The sequence below is a fragment of the Pseudophryne corroboree genome, chromosome 4, assembly GCF_028390025.1.
Source record: "Pseudophryne corroboree isolate aPseCor3 chromosome 4, aPseCor3.hap2, whole genome shotgun sequence".
NCBI lineage: Eukaryota > Metazoa > Chordata > Amphibia > Anura > Myobatrachidae > Pseudophryne > Pseudophryne corroboree.
Window position 1 is genome coordinate 487,912,382 of NC_086447.1, and position 20,971 is coordinate 487,933,352.

General features: G+C 47.6%; 1 protein-coding gene across 7 annotated transcripts in view; it reads left to right on the forward strand.

Annotated features, from left to right (window-relative positions):
* CEP57L1 (centrosomal protein 57 like 1) overlaps positions 1–20,971 on the forward strand; it is a 63,182-nt gene that overhangs the window by 41,561 nt on the left and 650 nt on the right. For 4 of the 7 annotated variants that reach the window (XM_063917087.1, XM_063917090.1, XM_063917093.1 and 1 more), the window contains 3 exons: positions 5,383–5,463; positions 5,554–5,786; positions 17,994–18,138. In XM_063917087.1, the coding sequence (XP_063773157.1) occupies positions 5,383–5,463; positions 5,554–5,786; positions 17,994–18,138 (459 nt within the window). The remainder of the gene's footprint in view (positions 1–5,382; positions 5,464–5,553; positions 5,787–17,993; positions 18,139–20,971) is intronic. The other 3 variants (XM_063917089.1, XM_063917094.1, XM_063917092.1) reach the window with 1 other exon arrangement.

Sequence of the window (20,971 nt, forward strand, 5' to 3'; positions counted from 1 at the left end):
TTAAAAAGAGAGGGGGGGCACTAAATTTAGGCGCAATATATGTATACAAGCAGCTATTGGTGGGGGCAAATCACTCAGTTATAGTGTTAATCCCTGCATTATATAGCGCTCTGGTGTGTGCTGGCATACTCTCTCTCTGTCTCTCCAAAGGACTTTGTGGGGTCCTGTCCTCAGTCAGAGCATTCCCTGTGTGTGTGCGGTGTGTCGGTACGGCTGTGTCGACATGTTGGATAAGGAAGGTTACGTGGAGGCGGAGCAGAGGCCGATAAATGGGATGTCGCCCCCTGTGGGGCCGACACCAGAGTGGATGGATAGGTGGAAGGTATTAACCGACAATGTCAACTCCTTACATAAAAGGCTGGATGACGTAAAACAGCTGTGGGACAGCCGGCTTCTCAGCCCGCGCCTGCCCAGGCGTCTCAAAGGCCATCAGGGGCTCAAAAAACGCCCGTTACCTCAGATAGCAGACACAGATGTCGACACGGAGTCTGACTCCAGTGTCGACGAGGTTGAGACATATACACAATCCACTAGGAACATCCGTTACATGATCTCGGCAACGAAAAATGTGTTACGCATTTCTGACATGAACCAAAGTACCACATAAAAGGGGTTTTATTTATTGGGGAGAAAAAGCAGCCAGTGTTTTGTTCCCCCATCAGATGAATGAATGAAGTGTGTAACGTAGCGTGGGTTCCCCCGATAAGAAACTGTTAATTTCTAAAAAGTTACTGATGGCGTACCCTTTCCCGCCAGAGGATAGGTCACGTTGGGAGATATCCCTTAGGGTGGATAAGGCGCTCACACGTTTGTCAAAAAAGGTGGCACTGCCGTCTTAGGATACGGCCACCTTGAAGGAGCCTGCTGATAAAAAGCAGGAGGCTATCCTGAAGTCTGTATATACACACTCAGGTTATATACTGAGACCTGCAATTGCCTCAGCATAAATAGTGCTGCTGCAGCGTGGTCTGATACCTTGTCAGATAATATTAATACTCTAAGACAGGGATAATATTTTGCTAACATAGAGCATATTAAAGACGTCGTCTTATATATAAAGGATGCACAGAGGGATATTTGCCGGCTGGCATCCAGAATTAATGCAATGTCCATTCTGCCAGGAGGGTATTAGAAACCCGGCAGTGGACAGGTGATGCTGCCTGTAAAAGGCACATGGAGATTCTGCCTTATAAGGGTGAGGAATTGTTTGGGGATGGTCTCTGGGACCTCGTATCCACAGCAACAGCTGGGAAGAAAAATTTTTACCTCAGGTTTCCTCACAGCCTAAGAAAGCCACCGTATTTTCAGGTACAGTCTTTTCGGCTTCAGAAAAGCAAGCGGGTCAAAGGCGCTTCCTTTCTGCACAGAAACAAGGGAAGAAGGAAAAAGCTGCACCAGCAGCCAGTTCCCAGGATCAAAAATCTTCCCCTGCTTCCTCTGAGTCCACCGCAAGACGCTGGGGCTCCACAGGTGGAGACAGGTGCGGTAGGGGCGCGTCTCGGGAACTTCAGGGACCAGTGGGCTTGCCCACAGGTGGATCCCTAGGTTCTGCAAATAGTATCACAGGGATACAGGCTGGAGTTCGAGGCGACTCCCCCTCGCCGTTACCTCACATCAGCCTTGCCTGCTGCCCTCGGAGAAAGGTAGTACTGGCGGCAATTCACAAGCTGTACTTCCAGCAGGTGAAATCAAGGTACCCCTCCTTCAACAAGGCCGGGGTTACTATTCCAAAATGTTGTGGTACCGAAACCAGACGGTTCGGTGACACCCATTCTAAAATTGAAAGCTTTGAACACTTATATACGAAGGTTCAAGTTCAAAATGGAATCGCTCAGGGCGATTATTGCAAGCCTGGAGAATTTCATGGTATCACTGGACATCAAGGATGCTTACCTGCATGTCCCTATTTACCCTCTTCACCAGGAGTTGGGAGGCCAATCCCGGGCCATTTTTTCAATCCCGGGCACCGGGATTGAAAAATGGTCAATCCCGGGATTGGCTTTAGACTGTGTCCGGCCGCCCCCCCACGACCGCCCCTCCCCACCCGCCCTGCAGACATAAAAAAATAACACGTACAAACCTGTAGCGGGTGAGGAGGAGCCGGCGGGTGAGTGCAAAGGAGCTGGGAGGAGGCAGTGGGTGAGTGCAGGGGGAGCCGGGAGGAGGCGGCGGGTGAAGACCGCCGTACTTTCCGGCTCTACTGCTGCTGACAGCGCAGCGTGACCTTACAGTCACAGGTCACGCTGCGCAGGGGGAGACGGGCAGCGTCTGAGCGTCCTGAGGACTTTCAACGCTGATCCCTCAATCCCCAGGATTGGAGCTTCCAATCCCGGGATTGAATCCCGTCCGTTTTTGGGCCTAAATCCCGGGATCCCGCCGATCCCGGGATTGGCCTCCCTAACCAGGAGTACCTCAAAATTGTGGTACAGGATTGTCATTACCAATTCCAAGACGTTGCCGTTGGTCTGTCCCCGGCACCGAGGTATTTACCAAGGTAATGGCCGAAATAATTGTCCCATACTTGGACGATCTCCTTATAAAGGCGAGGTCCAGGGAGCAGTTGTTCGTCGGATTAGCACTATCTCGGGAAGTGCTACAACAGCACGGCTGGATTCTGAATATTCCAAAGTCGCAGCTGGTTCCTACGACGCGTCTACTGTTCCTGGGTATGGTTCTGGACACAGAACAGGATAAAAAGGGTTTCTCCCGGAGGAGAAGTCCAAGGAGTTGGCGTCTCTAGACAGACCTCCTAATACGTATACAGGTGTCTGTGCATCAATGCACGCGAGCCCTGGGAAAGATGGTAGCTTCTTACGAAGGAATTCCATTCGCCAGGTCCCATGCAAGGATTTTCCAGTGGGATCTGTTGGACAAGTGGTCCGGGTCGCATCTTCAGATGCATCGGCGGATAACCCTGTCTCCAAGGGCCAGGGTGTCGCTGTTGTGGTGGCTGCAGAGTGCTCATCTTCTAGGGGGCCGCAGATTCGGCATACAGGACTGGGTCCTGGTGACCACGGATGCCAGCCTTCGAGGCTGGGGGGCAGTCACACAGGGAAGAAACTTCCAAGGCTATGGAGAAGTCAGGAGACTTCCCTACACATATAAATATTCTGGAACTAAGGGCCATTTACAATGCCCTAAGTCAGGCTAGACCCCTGCTTCAACACGGGCCGGTGCTGATCCAGTCAGACAACATCACGGCGGTCGCTCATGGAAACCGACAGGGCGGCACAAGAAGCAGGATGGCGATGGCAGAAGCCACAAGGATTCTCTGGTGGGCGGAAAATCATGTGTTAGCACTGTCAGCAGTGTTCATTCCCGGAGTTGACAACTGAGAAGCAGACTTTCTCAGAAGACACGACCTCCACCCGGGAGAGTGGGGACTTCATCCAGAAGTCTTCCAAATGATTGTACACCGTTGGGAAAGGCCACAGGTGGACATGATGGCGTCCCGCCTCAACTAAAAGTTACAAAGATATTGCGCCAGGTCAAGGACCCTCAGGCGATAGCTGTGGACGCTCTGGTAACACCGTGGGTGTACCAGTCGGTGTATGTGTTCCCTTCTCTGCCTCTCTTACCCAGGGTAATGAGAATAATAAGAAGGAGAGGAGTAAGAACTATACTCATTGTTCCGGGTTGGCCAAGAAGAGCTTGGTAACCAGAACTCCCAAGAAATTATCTCAGAGGACCCATGGCCTCTGCCGCTCAGACAGGACCTGCTGCAGCAGGGGGCCTGTCTGTTCCAAGACGTACCGCGGCTGCGTTTGACGGCATGGCGGTTGAACGCCGGATCCTGAAGGAAAAGGGAATTCTGGAGGAAGTTATCCCTACGCTATTTAAAGCTAGGAAAGAAGTGAACGCAAACCATTATCACCGCATATGGCGGAAATATGTTGCGTACTGTGAGGCCAGGAAGGCCCCAAAGGAGAAATTTCAGCTAGGTCGATTTCTGCACTTCCTACAGTCAGAGGTGACTATGGGCCTAAAATTAGGTTCCATTAAGGTCCAGATTTCGTCTCTATCGATTTTCTTCCAAAATTGAACTGGCTTCACTGCCTGAAGTTCAGATTTTTGTTAAGGGAGTGCTGCATAGTCAGCCCCCATTTGTGCCTCCAGTGGCACCATGGGATCTCAACGTGGTGTTGGATTTCCTGAAGTCGCATTGGGTTGAGCCACTTAAATCCGTGGAGCTATAATACCTCACGTGGAAAGTGATCATTCTGTGGGCCTTGGCGTCGGCCAGGCGGGTATCAGAATTGGCGGCTTTGTCATACAAAAGCCCTTATCTGTATTTTATATGGATAAGGCGGAATTGAGGACTCGTTCCCAATTCCTTCCTAAGATGGTATCAGTTTTTCATGTGAACCAACCTATTGTGGTGCCTGCGGCTACTTGGGACTTGGAGGATTCCAAGTTACTGGACGTAGTCAGGGCCCTGAAAAGTATATGTTTCCAGGACAGCTGGAGTCAGGAAAACTGACTCGCTATTTCTCCTGTATGCACCCAACAAGCTGGGTGCTCCTGCTTCTAAGCAGACGATTGCTCGCTGGATCTGTAGCACGATTCAACTTGCACATTCTGCGGCTGGACTGCCACACCCTAAATCTGTAAAAGCCCATTCCACGAGGAAAGTGGGCTCTTCTTGGGCGGCTGCCCGAGGGGTCTCGGCTTTACAACTTTGCCGAGCTGTTACTTGGTCGGGTTAAAACATTTTTGTAAGAGTCTACAAGTTTGATACCCTGGCTGAGGAGGACCTAGAGTTTGCTCATTCGGTGCTGCAGAGTCATCCGCACTCTCCCGCCCGTTTGGGAGCTTTGGTATAATCCCCATGGTCCTTACGGAGTCCCAGCATCCACTTAGGACGTCAGAGAAAATAAGATTTTACTCACCGGTAAATCTATTTCTCGTAGTCCGTAGTGGATGCTGGGCGCCCATCCCAAGTGCGGATTGTCTGCAATACTTGTTTATAGTTATTGCCTAACTAAAGGGTTATTGTTGAGCCATCTGTTGAGAGGCTCAGTTATATTTCATACTGTTAACTGGGTATAGTATCACGAGTTATACGGTGTGATTGGTGTGGCTGGTATGAGTCTTACCCGGGATTCAAAATCCTTCCTTATTGTGTCAGCTCTTCCGGGCACAGTATCCTAACTGAGATCTGGAGGAGGGTCTTAGTGGGAGGAGCCAGTGCACACCAGGTAGTCCTAAAGCTTTCTTTAGTTGTGCCCAGTCTCCTGCGGAGCCGCTATTCCCCATGGTCCTTACGGAGTCCCAGCATCCACTACGGACTACGAGAAATAGATTTACCGGTGAGTAAAATCTTATTTTCGCCAATAGGACTTAATGTATGGTGACACCTAATTTTGTTCCTTCTTTGAATAGCAGAAGCCTGCCATAAATAAAGGTATACCTAAACACGGGATTCCTCTGAAGGCAGGAGATCTACCTTTTGTAGCAGGCAAAGTATGTGGATTCTTTGTGAGTGTGTGTGTTTATTTACTTGGTATACCCGTTTTCTATTTAATCATTTTTTTTTTATTTTTTTTTGAACAGTCTACCAGTTCAAGCCATTCTCTGAGTGCAACTATTCAAAATGTTCTGCACATGATGAAGCATCAGAGCCAGACCCCACGGGGCACTCTGCAACGCTCAAGATCTGCAGGACACAAGCCTATTAGGCCTTCAGGTGCCAACAGGACTTCAGCCACCTGTTCAGTGCCCTCTACTGGTGATAGTCTGAGTGATCTACTGTTGGCTTTGCAAGGCGAGCTGGAGCAAATGAGTTTGTGAGTAAACAAAATAGGTTGAAGTGGTGATTTTCACATTTTTGTTCTTTTCATAAACAATGGTTTCTTATTTCAATATGCGGAAATAATGTGTCCAGCATGTACTTTATTAATCATTTTATCTGTAAAAAAGAGAGGGGGAGGAAGTGATACACTGTAAACCTTTTCTGTAAAAGGGTAGGGGTTGACAAAGAGCAAAGTTGTTGTGAGCAGAGTATTCTTTAAAAGCACCAAAGTATTAGCAAGAGAGCAAGAATAGGGACTAGATTTTCAAAGTACATGTTTCTAAGGATAAGATAGTAATAAACTACACCACAGGGTCTCAAACGCGGTCTTCAGGACACCCCAACAGTCCAGGTTTTAAGTATATCCATGCTTGGCCACAGGTGACGTAATTAGTACCTCAGCCAGTTTGATTTAACCATCTGTTCTAAGCCATTGATGTATTAAAACCCTGGACCACTGGGGTGTCTTGAGGATCGAGTTTGTGAACCTCTGGACTACACCCTTTTGAAAGCACAATTTATGGAGCTTCTGTAGAATTTTATAAAATTTCATTTTTTAGATGTAATGTTTGAGTATTTGTCTTCATTTTTTATTTTTTTTCCAATATTGAATGCCATAAATTGACTCTCTCTAGAAAGATTAAGCAGGATATTCAATTAGGTCAGTTTTTTTTTTTTTTGTTTTTTTTTTTTTTTGCCAAGGCGAAAAAACAGGACTTTTTGCTATTTTTAGGGCAAATGGGGATTCGCCCTATTCAATAGCAGGGCCGTTGGCCACTTGTTTTCTCACCTGCCACCTTTCCCAAACCCTTCCCGATCTTTTGTGTCTGTCGGCCATTGTTGATCCATTGATTCACAGCCATTAAAATCCCTGTCACTATCAGCCAAGGCAAAAGAAAAAGTAATTAGCTAGTACCTGAGCACATGATGTTCTGCCTGCAGTACACCATGTTAGAACGGTTACCCTGGTGTGCGTGGCCGCAAGCATGACAGGACATAAATGTATGTCCTTTTTCATTATATGGTTATACATAAAATATGGCCTTCATTTTCATTAATGTGTGGACTCGGTGGCATAATACAGTTTCTCTAACGTCCTAGTGGATGCTGGGGACTCCGAAAGGACCATGGGGAATAGCGGCTCCGCAGGAGACTGGGCACAAAGTAAAAGCTTTAGGACTAGCTGGTGTGCACTGGCTCCTCCCCCTATGACCCTCCTCCAAGCCTCAGTTAAGATTTTATGCCCGAACGAGAAGGGTGCAATCTAGGTGGCTCTCCTGAGCTGCTTAGAGTAAAAGTTTAAATAGGTTTTTTTATTTTCAGTGAGACCTGCTGGCAACAGGCTCACTGCATCGAGGGACTAAGGGGAGAAGAAGCGAACTCACCTGCGTGCAGAGTGGATTGGGCTTCTTAGGCTACTGGACATTAGCTCCAGAGGGACGATCACAGGCCCAGCCATGGATGGGTCCCGGAGCCGCGCCGCCGGCCCCCTTACAGAGCCAGAAGAGTGAAGAGGTCCGGAAAATCGGCGGCAGAAGACGTCCTGTCTTCAATAAGGTAGCGCACAGCACCGCAGCTGTGCGCCATTGCTCTCAGCACACTTCACACTCCGGTCACTGAGGGTGCAGGGCGCTGGGGGGGGGGCGCCCTGGGACGCAATGAAAATACCTTAAATGGCTAAAAATACATCACATATAGCTCCTGGGCTATATGGATGTATTTAACCCCTGCCAGTTTTCCACAAAAAAGCGGGAGAAAGGCCGCCGAAAAAGGGGCGGAGCCTATCTCCTCAGCACACAAGCGCCATTTTTTCCTCACAGCTCCGTTGGAGGAAGGCTTTCTGACTCTCCCCTGCAGTCCTGCACAACAGAAACAGGGTAAAACAAGAGAGGGGGGGCACTAAATTGGCATATTAATATATACAGCAGCTATATTAGGGAAAAACACTTATATAAGGTTATCCCTGTGTGTGTATGTATGTGTGTGTGTGTGTGTGTATATATATATATATATATATATATATATAGCGCTCTGGTGTGTGCTGGCAAACTCTCCCTCTGTCTCCCCAAAGGGCTAGTGGGGTCCTGTCCTCTATCAGAGCATTCCCTGTGTGTGTGCTGTGTGTCGGTACGCTGTGTCGACATGTATGAGGAGGAAAATGGTGTGGAGGCGGAGCAATTGCCTGTGTTAGTGATGTCACCCCCTAGGGAGTCGACACCTGACTGGATGGTCTTATGGAAAGAATTACGTGATAGTGTCGGCACTTTACAAAAGACTGTTGACGACATGAGACAGCCGGCAAATCAGTTAATACCTGTACAGGCGTCTCAAACACCGTCAGGGGCTATAAAACGCCCGTTACCTCAGGTCGATACAGACACTGACACGGACACTGACTCCAGTGTCGACGGTGAGGAAACAAACGTATTTTCCAGTAGGGCCACACGTTACATGATCACGGCAATGAAGGAGGTTTTGAACATTTCTGATACTACAAGTACCACAAAAAAGGGTATTATGTGGGGTGTGAAAAAACTACCCGTAGTTTTTCCTGAATCGGATGAATTAAATGAGGTGTGTGATGAAGCGTGGGTTTCCCCCGATAAAAAACTGCTAATTTCTAAAAAATTATTGGCATTATACCCTTTCCCGCCAGAGGTTAGGGCGCGTTGGGAAACACCCCCTAGCGTAGATAAGGCGCTCACACGCTTATCAAAACAAGTGGCGTTACCGTCCCCTGATACGGCCGCCCTCAAGGAACCAGCTGATAGGAAGCTGGAAAATATCCTTAAAAGTATATACACACATACTGGTATTATACTGCGACCAGCAATCGCCTCAGCCTGGATGTGCAGTGCTGGGGTGGCTTGGTCGGATTCCCTGACTGAAAATATTGATACCCTGGACAGGGACAATATATTATTGACTATAGAGCATTTAAAGGATGCATTTCTATATATGCGAGATGCACAGAGGGATATTTGCACTCTGGCATCAAGAGTAAGTGCGATGTCCATTTCTGCCAGAAGGGGATTATGGACGCGACAGTGGTCAGGGGATGCGGATTCCAAACGGCATATGGAAGTATTGCCATATAAAGGGGAGGAGTTATTTGGGGTCGGTCTATCGGACCTGGTGGCCACGGCAACGGCTGGAAAATCCACCTTTTTACCCCAAGTCACCTCACAGCAGAAAAAGATACCGTCTTTTCAGGCTCAGTCCTTTCGTCCCCATAAGGGCAAGCGGGCAAAAGGCCACTCATATCTGCCCCGGGGCAGAGGAAGGGGAAAAAGACTGCAGCAAACAGCCTCTTCCCACGAACAGAAGCCCTCCCCCGCTTCTGCCAAGTCCTCAGCATGACGCTGGGGCCTTACAAGCGGACTCAGGCACGGTGGGGGCCCGTCTCAAGAATTTCAGCGCGCAGTGGGCACACTCGCAAGTGGACCCCTGGATCCTGCAGGTAGTATCTCAGGGGTACAAATTGGAATTCGAGACGTCTCCCCCTCGCCGGTTCCTGAAGTCTGCTTTACCAACGTCTCCCCCTGACAGGGAGGCGGTATTGGAAGCCATTCACAAGCTGTATTCCCAGCAGGTGATAATGAAGGTACCCAGAGCAGTGATAGCGAACCTGGAAGAAGGGGACTATATGGTGTCTCTGGACATCAAGGATGCTTACCTCCATGTCCCAATTTGCCCTTCTCACCAAGGGTACCTCAGGTTTGTGGTACAGAACTGTCGCTATCAGTTTCAGACGCTGCCGTTTGGATTGTCCACGGCACCCTGGGTCTTTACCAAGGTAATGGCCGAAATGATGATTCTTCTTCGAAGAAAATGCGTCTTAATTATCCCTTACTTGGACGATCTCCTGATAAGGGCAAGGTCCAGAGAACAGTTAGAGGTCGGAGTAGCACTATCTCAAGTAGTACTACGATAGCACGGATGGATTTTAAATATTCCAAAATCGCAGCTGATTCCGACGACACGTCTGCTGTTCCTAGGGATGATTCTGGACACAGTACAGAAAAAGGTGTTTCTCCCGGAGGAGAAAGCCAAGGAGTTATCCGACCTAGTCAGGAACCTCCTAAGACCAGGCCAAGTGTCAGTACATCAATGCACAAGGGTCCTGGGAAAGATGGTGGCTTCTTACGAAGCGATTCCATTCGGCAGATTCCACGCAAGAACTTTTCAGTGGGATCTGCTGGACAAATGGTCCGGATCGCATCTTCAAATGCATCAGCGGATAACCCAGTCTCCAAGGACAAGGGTGTCTCTCCTGTGGTGGTTACAGAGTGCTCATCTCCTAGAGGGCCGCAGATTCGGCATTCAGGATTGGGTCCTGGTGACCACGGATGCCAGCCTGAGAGGCTGGGGAGCAGTCACACAGGGAAGAAATTTCCAGGGCTTGTGGTCAAGCATGGAAACGTCACTTCACATAAATATCCTGGAACTAAGGGCCATTTACAATGCCCTAAGTCAGGCAAGACCTCTGCTTCAGGGTCAGCCGGTGTTGATCCAGTCGGACAACATCACGGCAGTCGCCCACGTAAACAGACAGGGCGGCACAAGAAGCAGGAGGGCAATGATGGAAGTGGCAAGGATTCTTCGCTGGGCGGAGAATCATGTGATAGCACTGTCAGCAGTGTTCATTCCGGGAGTGGACAACTGGGAAGCAGACTTCCTCAGCAGACACGATCTTCACCCGGGAGAGTGGGGACTTCACCCAGAAGTCTTCCACATGATTGTGAACCGTTGGGAAAAACCAAAGGTGGACATGATGGCGTCCCGCCTCAACAAAAAACTGGACAGATATTGCGCCAGGTCAAGGGACCCTCAGGCAATAGCTGTGGACGCTCTGGTAACACCGTGGGTGTACCAGTCAGTGTATGTGTTCCCTCCTCTTCCTCTCATACCAAAAGTACTGAGAATCATAAGAAGGAGAGGAGTAAAGACTATACTCGTGGCTCCGGATTGGCCAAGAAGGACTTGGTACCCGGAAATTCAAGAGATGCTCACGGAAGACCCGTTGCCTCTACCTCTAAGAAAGGACCTGCTCCAGCAGGGACCATGTCTGTTCCAAGACTTACCGCGGCTGCGTTTGACGGCATGGCGGTTGAACGCCGGATCCTGAAGGAAAAAGGCATTCCGGATGAAGTCATCCCTACCCTGATCAAAGCCAGGAAGGATGTAACCATACAACATTATCACCGTATTTGGCGTAAATATGTTGCGTGGTGCGAGGCCAGGAAGGCCCCTACAGAGGAATTTCAACTGGGTCGTTTCCTGCATTTCCTGCAAACAGGACTGTCTATGGGCCTCAAATTAGGGTCCATTAAGGTTCAAATTTCGGCCCTGTCAATATTCTTCCAAAAAGAACTGGCTTCTGTTCCTGAAGTTCAGACGTTTGTCAAGGGAGTACTGCATATACAGCCTCCTTTTGTGCCTCCAGTGGCACCTTGGGATCTCAATGTAGTTTTGGGATTCCTAAAATCACATTGGTTTGAACTAGAGATGAGCGCCTGAAATTTTTCGGGTTTTGGGTTCGGTTCCGCGGCCGTGTTTTGGGTTCGAACGCGTTTTGGCAAAACCTCACCGAATTATTTTTGTCGGATTCGGGTGTGTTTTGGATTCGGGTGTTTTTTTCCAAAAACACTAAAAAACAGCTTAAATCATAGAATTTGGGGGTCATTTTGATCCCAAAGTATTATTAACCTCAAAAACCATAATTTACACTCATTTTCAGTCTATTCTGAATACCTCACACCTCACAATATTATTTTTAGTCCTAAAATTTGCACCGAGGTCGCTGTGTGAGTAAGATAAGCGACCCTAGTGGCCGACACAAACACCGGGCCCATCTAGGAGTGGCACTGCAGTGTCACGCAGGATGGCCCTTCCAAAAAACCCTCCCCAAACAGCACATGACGCAAAGAAAAAAAGAGGCGCAATGAGGTAGCTGACTGTGTGAGTAAGATTAGCGACCCTAGTGGCCGACACAAACACCGGGCCCATCTAGGAGTGGCACTGCAGTGTCACGCAGGATGGCCCTTCCAAAAAACCCTCCCCAAACAGCACATGACGCAAAGAAAAAAAGAGGCGCAATGAGGTAGCTGTGTGAGTAAGATTAGCGACCCTAGTGGCCGACACAAACACCGGGCCCATCTAGGAGTGGCACTGCAGTGTCACGCAGGATGTCCCTTCCAAAAAACCCTCCCCAAACAGCACATGACTCAAAGAAAAAAAGAGGCGCAATGAGGTAGCTGACTGTGTGAGTAAGATTAGCGACCCTAGTGGCCGACACACACACCGGGCCCATCTAGGAGTGGCACTGCAGTGTCACGCAGGATGTCCCTTCCAAAAAACCCTCCCCAATCAGCACATGATGCAAAGAAAAAGAAAAGAAAAAAGAGGTGCAAGATGGAATTGTCCTTGGGCCCTCCCACCCACCCTTATGTTGTATAAACAAAACAGGACATGCACACTTTAACCAACCCATCATTTCAGTGACAGGGTCTGCCACACGACTGTGACTGATATGACGGGTTGGTTTGGACCCCCCCCAAAAAAGAAGCAATTAATCTCTCCTTGCACAAACTGGCTCTACAGAGGCAAGATGTCCACCTCATCTTCACCCTCCGATATATCACCGTGTACATCCCCCTCCTCACAGATTATCAATTCGTCCCCACTGGAATCCACCATCTCAGCTCCCTGTGTACTTTGTGGAGGCAATTGCTGCTGGTCAATGTCTCCGCGGAGGAATTGATTATAATTCATTTTAATGAACATCATCTTCTCCACATTTTCTGGATGTAACCTCGTACGCCGATTGCTGACAAGGTGAGCGGCGGCACTAAACACTCTTTCGGAGTACACACTTGTGGGAGGGCAACTTAGGTAGAATAAAGCCAGTTTGTGCAAGGGCCTCCAAATTGCCTCTTTTTCCTGCCAGTATAAGTACGGACTGTGTGACGTGCCTACTTGGATGCGGTCACTCATATAATCCTCCACCATTCTATCAATGTTGAGAGAATCATATGCAGTGACAGTAGACGACATGTCCGTAATCGTTGTCAGGTCCTTCAGTCCGGACCAGATGTCAGCATCAGCAGTCGCTCCAGACTGCCCTGCATCACCGCCAGCGGGTGGGCTCGGAATTCTGAGCCTTTTCCTCGCACCCCCAGTTGCGGGAGAATGTGAAGGAGGAGATGTTGACAGGTCGCGTTCCGCTTGACTTGACAATTTTGTCACCAGCAGGTCTTTCAACCCCAGCAGACCTGTGTCTGCCGGAAAGAGAGATCCAAGGTAGGCTTTAAATCTAGGATCGAGCACGGTGGCCAAAATGTAGTGCTCTGATTTCAACAGATTGACCACCCGTGAATCCTTGTTAAGCGAATTAAGGGCTGCATCCACAAGTCCCACATGCCTAGCGGAATCGCTCCCTTTTAGCTCCTTCAATGCCTCCAGCTTCTTCTGCAAAAGCCTGATGAGGGGAATGACCTGACTCAGGCTGGCAGTGTCTGAACTGACTTCACGTGTGGCAAGTTCAAAGGGCATCAGAACCTTGCACAACGTTGAAATCATTCTCCACTGCACTTGAGACAGGTGCATTCCATCTCCTATATCGTGCTCAATTGTATAGGCTTGAATGGCCTTTTGCTGCTCCTCCAACCTCTGAAGCATATAGAGGGTTGAATTCCACCTCGTTACCACTTCTTGCTTCAGATGATGGCAGGGCAGGTTCAGTAGTTTTTGGTGGTGCTCCAGTCTTCTGTACGTGGTGCCTGTACGCCGAAAGTGTCCCGCAATTTTTCTGGCCACCGACAGCATCTCTTGCACGCCCCTGTCGTTTTTAAAAAAATTCTGCACCACCAAATTCAAGGTATGTGCAAAACATGGGACGTGCTGGAATTTGCCCATATTTAATGCACACACAATATTGCTGGCGTTGTCCGATGCCACAAATCCACAGGAGAGTCCAATTGGGGTAAGCCATTCCGCGATGATCTTCCTCAGTTGCCGTAAGAGGTTTTCAGCTGTGTGCGTATTCTGGAAAGCGGTGATACAAAGCGTAGCCTGCCTAGGAAAGAGTTGGCGTTTGCGAGATGCTGCTACTGGTGCCGCCGCTGCTGTTCTTGCGGCGGGAGTCCATACATCTACCCAGTGGGCTGTCACAGTCATATAGTCCTGACCCTGCCCTGCTCCACTTGTCCACATGTCCGTGGTTAAGTGGACATTGGGTACAACTGCATTTTTTAGGAGACTGGTGAGTCTTTTTCTGACGTCCGTGTACATTCTCGGTATCGCCTGCCTAGAGAAGTGGAACCTAGATGGTATTTGGTAACGGGGGCACACTGCCTCAATAAATTGTCTAGTTCCCTGTGAACTAACGGCGGATACCGGACGCACGTCTAACACCAACATAGTTGTCAAGGACTCAGTTATCCGCTTTGCAGTAGGATGACTGCTGTGATATTTCATCTTCCTCGCAAAGGACTGTTGAACAGTCAATTGCTTACTGGAAGTAGTACAAGTGGGCTTACGACTTCCCCTCTGGGATGACCATCGACTCCCAGCGGCAACAACAGCAGCGCCAGCAGCAGTAGGCGTTACACGCAAGGATGCATCGGAGGAATCCCAGGCAGGAGAGGACTCGTCAGACTTGCCAGTGACATGGCCTGCAGGACTATTGGCATTCCTGGGGAAGGAGGAAATTGACACTGAGGGAGTTGGTGGGGTGGTTTGCGTGAGCTTGGTTACAAGAGGAAGGGATTTACTGGTCAGTGGACTGCTTCCGCTGTCACCCAAAGTTTTTGAACTTGTCACTGACTTATTATGAATGCGCTGCAGGTGACGTATAAGGGAGGATGTTCCGAGGTGGTTAACGTCCTTACCCCTACTTATTACAGCTTGACAAAGGGAACACACGGCTTGACACCTGTTGTCCGCATTTCTGGTGAAATACCTCCACACCGAAGAGCTGATTTTTTTTGGTATTTTCACCTGGCATGTCAACGGCCATATTCCTCCCACGGACAACAGGTGTCTCCCCGGGTGCCTGACTTAAACAAACCACCTCACCATCAGAATCCTCCTGGTCAATTTCCTCCCCAGCGCCAGCAACACCCATATCCTCCTCATCCTGGTGTACTTCAACACTGACATCTTCAATCTGACTATCAGGAACTGGACTGCGGGTGCTCCTTCCAGCACTTGCAGGGGGCGTGCAAATGGTGGAAGGCGCATGCTCTTCACGTCCAGTGTTGGGAAGGTCAGGCATCGCAACCGACACAATTGGACTCTCCTTGTGGATTTGGGATTTCAAAGAACGCACAGTTCTTTGCGGTGCTTTTGCCAGCTTGAGTCTTTTCAGTTTTCTAGCGAGAGGCTGAGTGCTTCCATCCTCATGTGAAGCTGAACCACTAGCCATGAACATAGGCCAGGGCCTCAGCCGTTCCTTGCCACTCCGTGTGGTAAATGGCATATTGGCAAGTTTACGCTTCTCCTCCGACAATTTTATTTTAGGTTTTGGAGTCCTTTTTTTACTGATATTTGGTGTTTTGGTTTTGACATGCTCTGTACTATGCCATTGGGCATCGGCCTTGGCAGACGACGTTGCTGGCATTTCATCGTCTCGGCCATGACTAGTGGCAGCAGCTTCAGCACGAGGTGGAAGTGGATCTTGATCTTTCCCTAATTTTGGAACCTCAACATTTTTGTTCTCCATATTTTAATAGGCACAACTAAAAGGCACCTCAGGTAAACAATGGAGATGGATGGATTGGATACTAGTATACAATTATGGACGGGCTGCCGAGTGCCGACACAGAGGTAGCCACAGCCGTGAACTACCGCACTGTACTGTGTCTGCTGCTAATATATAGACTGGTTGATAAAGAGATAGTATACTCGTAACTAGTATGTATGTATAAAGAAAGAAAAAAAAAACCACGGTTAGGTCACTGGTATATACAATTATGGACGGGCTGCCGAGTGCCGACACAGAGGTAGCCACAGCCGTGAACTACCGCACTGTACTGTGTCTGCTGCTAATATATAGACTGGTTGATAAAGAGATAGTATACTCGTAACTAGTATGTATGTATAAAGAAAGAAAAAAAAACCACGGTTAGGTGGTATATACAATTATGGACGGGCTGCCGAGTGCCGACACAGAGGTAGCCACAGCCGTGAACTACCGCACTGTACTGTGTCTGCTGCTAATATAGACTGGTTGATAAAGAGATAGTATACTACTAATATTATATACTGGTGGTCAGGTCACTGGTCACTAGTCACACTGGCAGTGGCACTCCTGCAGCAAAAGTGTGCACTGTTTAATTTTAATATAATATTATGTACTCCTGGCTCCTGCTATAACCTATAACTGGCACTGCAGTAGTGCTCCCCAGTCTCCCCCACAATTATAAGCTGTGTGAGCTGAGCAGTCAGACAGATATATAATATATATAGATGATGCAGCACACTGGCCTGAGCAGTGCACACAGATATGGTATGTATGTGACTGAGTCACTGTGTGCTGTGTATCGCTTTTTTCAGGCAGAGAACGGATTATAAATAAAAGTGGTGGTCACTGGTCACTATCAGCAAAACTCTGCACTGTACACTACTGAGTACTCCTAATGCTCCCCAAAATTAGTAAATCAAGTGTCTAAACGGAGAGGACGCCAGCCACGTCCTCTCCCTATCAATCTCAATGCACGTGTGAAAATGGCGGCGACGCGCGGCTCCTTATATAGAATCCGAGCCTCGCGAGAATCCGACAGCGTCATGATGACGTTCGGGCGCGCTCGGGTTAACCGAGCAAGGCGGGAAGATCCGAGTCGCTCGGACCCGTGAAAAAAAACATGAAGTTCTGGCGGGTTCGGATTCAGAGAAACCGAACCCGCTCATCTCTAGTTTGAACCACTCACCACTGTGGACTTAAAATATCTCACATGGAAAGTGGTAATGCTGTTAGCCCTGGCTTCAGCCAGGCGTGTCTCAGAATTGGCGGCTTTATCCTATAAAAGCCCTTACCTAATTTTTCATACGGACAGGGCAGAATTGAGGACTCGTCCACAATTTCTTCCTAAGGTGGTTTCAGCATTTCACTTAAACCAGCCTATTGTGGTGCCTGCGGCTACTAGGGACTTGGAGGATTCCAAGTTGCTGGACGTAGTCGGGGCCCTGAAAATATATGTTTCCAGGACGGCTAGAGTCAGAAAATCTGATTCGCTGTTTATCCTGTATGCACCCAGCAAGCTGGGTGCTCCTGCTTCTAAGCAGACGATTGCTCGTTGGATTTGTAGTACAATTCAGCTTGCACATTCTGTGGCAGGCCTGCCACAGCCAAAATCTGTAAAAGCCCATTCCACACGGAAAGTGGGCTCATCTTGGGCGGCTGCCCGAGGGGTCTCGGCTTTACAACTTTGCCGAGCAGCTACTTGGTCAGGGGCAAACACGTTTGCTAAATTCTACAAATTTGATACCCTGGCTGAGGAGGACCTGGAGTTCTCTCATTCGGTGCTGCAGAGTCATCCGCACTCTCCCGCCCGTTTGGGAGCTTTGGTATAATCCCCATGGTCCTTTCGGAGTCCCCAGCATCCACTAGGACGTTAGAGAAAATAAGAATTTACTTACCGATAATTCTATTTCTCATAGTCCGTAGTGGATGCTGGGCGCCCATCCCAAGTGCGGATTGTCTGCATTACTTGTACATAGTTATTGTTACAAAAATCGGGTTATTGTTGTTGTGAGCCATCTTTTCAGAGGCTCCTTCTGTTATCATGCTGTTAACTGGGTTCAGATCACAAGTTGTACGGTGTGATTGGTGTGGCTGGTATGAGTCTTACCCGGGATTCAAAATCCTTCCTTATTGTGTACGCTCGTCCGGGCACAGTATCCTAACTGAGGCTTGGAGGAGGGTCATAGGGGGAGGAGCCAGTGCACACCAGCTAGTCCTAAAGCTTTTACTTTGTGCCCAGTCTCCTGCGGAGCCGCTATTCCCCATGGTCCTTTCGGAGTCCCCAGCATCCACTACGGACTATGAGAAATAGAATTATCGGTAAGTAAATTCTTATTTTTGTCATTTGTGGTGTATATTATGCCCAGGAATGTAAGGAAATATATTTTCACTCCCAAGATCTGGATGTAAGTGTTATATGACAAAGTAATCTATTTTCCTGTTGTACTTAATTAAAAGTGAACATGAAGATCTACTGAAGCAAATAAATGAAACAAAAGACAGTGATATGCGGGAAGATTTAGAGCGTGAGATGGATTGTCTTGTCAGACATATGGAAACAAAAAGTGATCAGATACAGAAGTTAAAGAGACATCAAGCAAATGTAAGGATTTGTAAAACAAATGACTGATTTTTGCACTTATTATGTATATGATACACCATTAGTGTCTTGCCTCCATGCGGAACCTTTAGTTACAGGTTGAGTATCCCATATCCAAATATTCCGAAATACGGAATATTCCGAAATACGGACTTTTTTTGAGTGAGAATAAGATAGTGAAACCTTTGTTTTTTGATGGCTTAATGTACATAAACTTTGTTTAATACACAAAGTTACTAAAAATATTGTATTAAATGACCTTCAGGCTGTGTATAAAGTGTATATGAAACATAAATGAATTGTGTGAATGTAGACCCACTTTGTTTAATGCACAAAGTTATAAAATATATTGGCTAAAATGACCTTCAGGCTGTGTGTATAAGGTGTATATGTAACATAAATGCATTCTGTGCTTAGACTGGCATCCCATTGCCATGATATCCCATTATGGTATGCGATTGTTCCAAAATACGGAAAAATCCGATATCCAAAATACGTCTGGTCCCAAGCATTTTGGATAAGGGAGACTCAACCTGTATCAGTTGATTACCCATTTACTGCACAGTGCCTCAAACAGCTGAGTTTATCCCAACCCCCACACAAATGGCCCTAGGTGGTAAATATTTATGCTGTACTTGGCCCTATACACCCTTAATTTCACAAACAAGGCCCATATACGTTATGATTTTTCATAAGACGCCACATGGGTTCCAAGGCCGCATACACTGTGAAAGAAAATAGCAATATTACAAAGGACACGAGTCTTCAGACATTAATTATATACAAGCACACTACAGATATACATAACATCTGCAGATTAGTTAGTTATTTAGCGACCGCACGACAGTGCCTGTTTGCAAGAGCTTACATTTTAGGGGGACTGTGGATGGACACAAACGTACACGGAGAGCAAAGTTTAGAAACTGAGGAAGGAGGATATTTAGGATGAGCGTTGGTAGGCTTGGCTGAAGGAGAATGTGTGATGGAGTGGGGGATAGCATTCTAGATTATTGGAGGAACATAGGTGAAATCCTGGAGATGAGCATAGGAGGAGGTGATCCGGAAGATGTGAAGTAGCAGTCTGTTAAAGAGCTGAGAGGTCAGGAGGTTGTGTGAATGGGTGGAGTAGTTTTAAGCTTTGAAGGTGAGTTTGAATTTAGGGGTCAACAGAGCAGCGCAAGAAGAAAATTATGTAGCAGCAATGTTAAAGATAGTCTGACAGGATCAAGGCAGAAGATGCATAAGCTAATGGTAAGTAGATTACACAAACCAAGGCAAAAAATAAGGACAAGGATAAATGTTTTAGTGGCTTCCAGGGTGAGAGAGGTTTTTACAGCATTTCAATATGTACTAAGCACTGGACGCCAGGGCTTCGGTGAGAAGGGTATCGCCAGCTTTTGCTGGCTTTACCCTACCGAAACCTATGGGTTTCTTTTCGCATCCTTCCAGTGGGGGGATCTGATCGGATTCCTTCCAGCACCGCCCGCGTCACTCTACGCAGACAGACTCCTGGGTCATAAACCCGGAAATCCAGTGACTGTCGCTGATCGCAAAAGACAGCTCTTATCTTTAGAGCTGTCCTTTGCAGTACTGTTCACATAAGTTAGTATATATGCAATGTGTGGCATAATGTACCAGGGATGCTTAGTACATACCTGCCCAATGTGTCTATTTTTTTGTAAATATTGCTGCATGACCAGGCAACAGTTGAATGAATGATGAAATCTTCAACCTAAATGCCTTACTGATGCTGGAGATATCCTAAATGTTTAGAACAGTGTAATGCTTGTGAAAATAAAATATAATAAATAAGGGGGTTATACATCTGCCTGGCTGTAATGGCTGGATTTTGTTGTAATCAACTGGGCAATGTTTGAAGAAGTGGAGAACCATGAAAAGCTTAGTCTGGTTGGTTGTAAAATCTCTCTGGACAAACAGAAGGGAGAGTGATATTTGGTCTTGGTAACTTCTCTCTGCCGTCTCCAATGCGGTGTACACAAGCAGTGCACCTTGTTACTCCTGTGTTGCTCTCATAGCTTATGATGAGTGTGACCACATGTACCAAAAAAGGAAGCTATTGGTTAGCATAGTCACTAGGACTCTGCTAGAGTCACTACAGATGTGTGCTCTTACCGAGAGTCTTTTTTTTTTGCATTTCCCCCCGCCAAAAAAATGCATCTTAGATGCAAAGTAATGTAATAGAACACACAAGTAGCTTCTGCTGATTAAAATGATATGCAGAATGCCTATATTCTGTGTGTGACTGCGACTGTATTTGCATACAAAATGCTATGCTACAGTGTTTTCATGAAAAACACACTAACATTGCATTTTGGATGCAGATAGAGCCGCAATTACATACAGAATATAGGCATGCTGCATATCCTTTTAATTAGCAGAAGCTGCTCGTGCGTCCTATTACTTTATTCACGGGGGGGGGGGGGGGGGGAGGGAGACACTTGGCGCTACCAAGTCCCGCCATGGCATTGCTCGACTTCAAGGGCTGTTTATCATGACTGCAGCAAGGGTGTATGAGGAAACATCTGTACATCCATCTCGCTGTAATCTGCCACTGCCAAGTCTCCAAGGAGAACCTTGTACCAACCCTCTAGCAGTGTAATAAGCTTATGACTGAAGACTATGACAGGGGTGTGAGGTTATAAAACTACCACACTAGTTCCTGCCACATACTCTCTTTATTTCATGAATTTACATTTCTGTAAAATAAGTGCGTCAGTGATCTTATTTATAGCAATGCTTCCTAACCATTGTGCTGCAGTGACAGGCTGGATGTGTCAGAGGAATGTAGAAGTGAGAACCGGAAGGTGTTCATGTA